Genomic DNA, 1,272 nt, shown 5'->3' with positions numbered 1-1,272 from the left:
TTTTTTTTTTTTTTTTTTTTTTTTTTTTTTTGCTAATTCCCTCCCTCCCAGGGCAGCTGTTTGGTAGCACACACGAAGTTGACGTGGCCACATGGAAATCTCAACGCATGCATCCGGGCTGCATATTGCTACCAAAAATGGAATGTTGGGAATAACGCTATGCACCTCGGGAATCGGGGRCAAAATGACCGAGAAAAATCAAGATCTAAAGGGTGATATATATAATATATATATATATCAATGCTATAATTCATAAAAACCTTGTTTAGTAATAAAAAAAATTGCTTTGTTTAAATATGAATATTATAGTCTGCTTCTCATGGTTAGGAAATTAGAGTCTCTCTGAAAAGCAGGTGGCCTCCTCTACTACAATTCCATATCCTGAGCCTCATCTTCCGAGAAGTCGGACATGGAGCTCTCGGATGAGCTGTCCCCGGTGCCTTCTTCCTGTTCTTTTAGTGCTTCTTCTGTTGCATATTTCTGGATGTATTCTGGGTGGGAAAGAAAAAAAAAATAAAAATTAGGGATGGGTGGTAGTTGGAGGAGGTTGGGTCACAGCGCATTTGATAAACTGTGTAAATTGCATATTATTTATAATTGTTATAACTGTGTAAATTGTTATAATTATGTAAATTATAGTTGTTATAATTGTGTAAATTACATATTATATACATACCTGCCCTCTGCAGGCACCGTGGAGCTCCATCCCGCACTCTGCAGGCACCGTGGAGCTCCATCCTGCCCTCTGCAGGCACCGTGGAGCTCCATCCCGCCCTCTGCAGGCACCGTGGAGCTCCATCCCACCCTCTGCAGGCACCGTGGAGCTCCACACCCGCCCTCTGCAGGCACCGTGGAGCTCCGTCCTGCCCTCTGCAGGCACCGTGGAGCTCCATCCCCGCCCTCGGCAGGCACCGTGGAGCTCCGTCCCGCCCTCTGCAGGCACTGTGGAGCTCCATCCCGCACTCTGCAGGCACCGTGGAGCTCCGTCCCGCCCTCTGCAGGCACTGTGGAGCTCCATCCCGCCCTCTGCAGGCACCGTGGAGCTCCATCCCGCACTCTGCAGGCACCGTGGAGCTCCATCCCGCCCACTGCAGGCACCGTGGAGCTCCATCCCGCCCTATGTAGGCACCGTGGAGCTCCATCCCGCCCTCTGCAGGCACCGTGGAGCTCCATCTCGCCCTCTGCAGGCACCGTGGAGCTCCACACCCCCCCTCTGCAGGCACCGTGGAGCTCCATCCCACCCTCTGCAGGCACCGTGGAGCTCCATCCCGC

The 1,272-nt window shown here is 51.6% G+C and overlaps 1 protein-coding gene across 1 annotated transcript in view; it reads right to left on the bottom strand.

Annotated features, from left to right (window-relative positions):
• Positions 1 to 244: 244 nt before the first annotated feature.
• UBE2H (ubiquitin conjugating enzyme E2 H) overlaps positions 245 to 1,272 on the bottom strand; it is a gene marked incomplete at its 5' end in the record, with an annotated part of 9,817 nt that continues 8,789 nt past the window's right edge. The window contains one exon of the mRNA XM_057388632.1: positions 245 to 491. Within this exon, the coding sequence (XP_057244615.1) occupies positions 367 to 491 (125 nt within the window). The remainder of the gene's footprint in view (positions 492 to 1,272) is intronic.

The sequence above is a fragment of the Malurus melanocephalus genome, unplaced genomic scaffold, assembly GCF_030028575.1.
Source record: "Malurus melanocephalus ecotype Western Australia unplaced genomic scaffold, MMel_1.1 scaffold_2205, whole genome shotgun sequence".
Classification (NCBI taxonomy): Eukaryota; Metazoa; Chordata; class Aves; order Passeriformes; family Maluridae; genus Malurus; species Malurus melanocephalus.
This window is presented reverse-complemented; position numbering and strand designations above follow the sequence as displayed.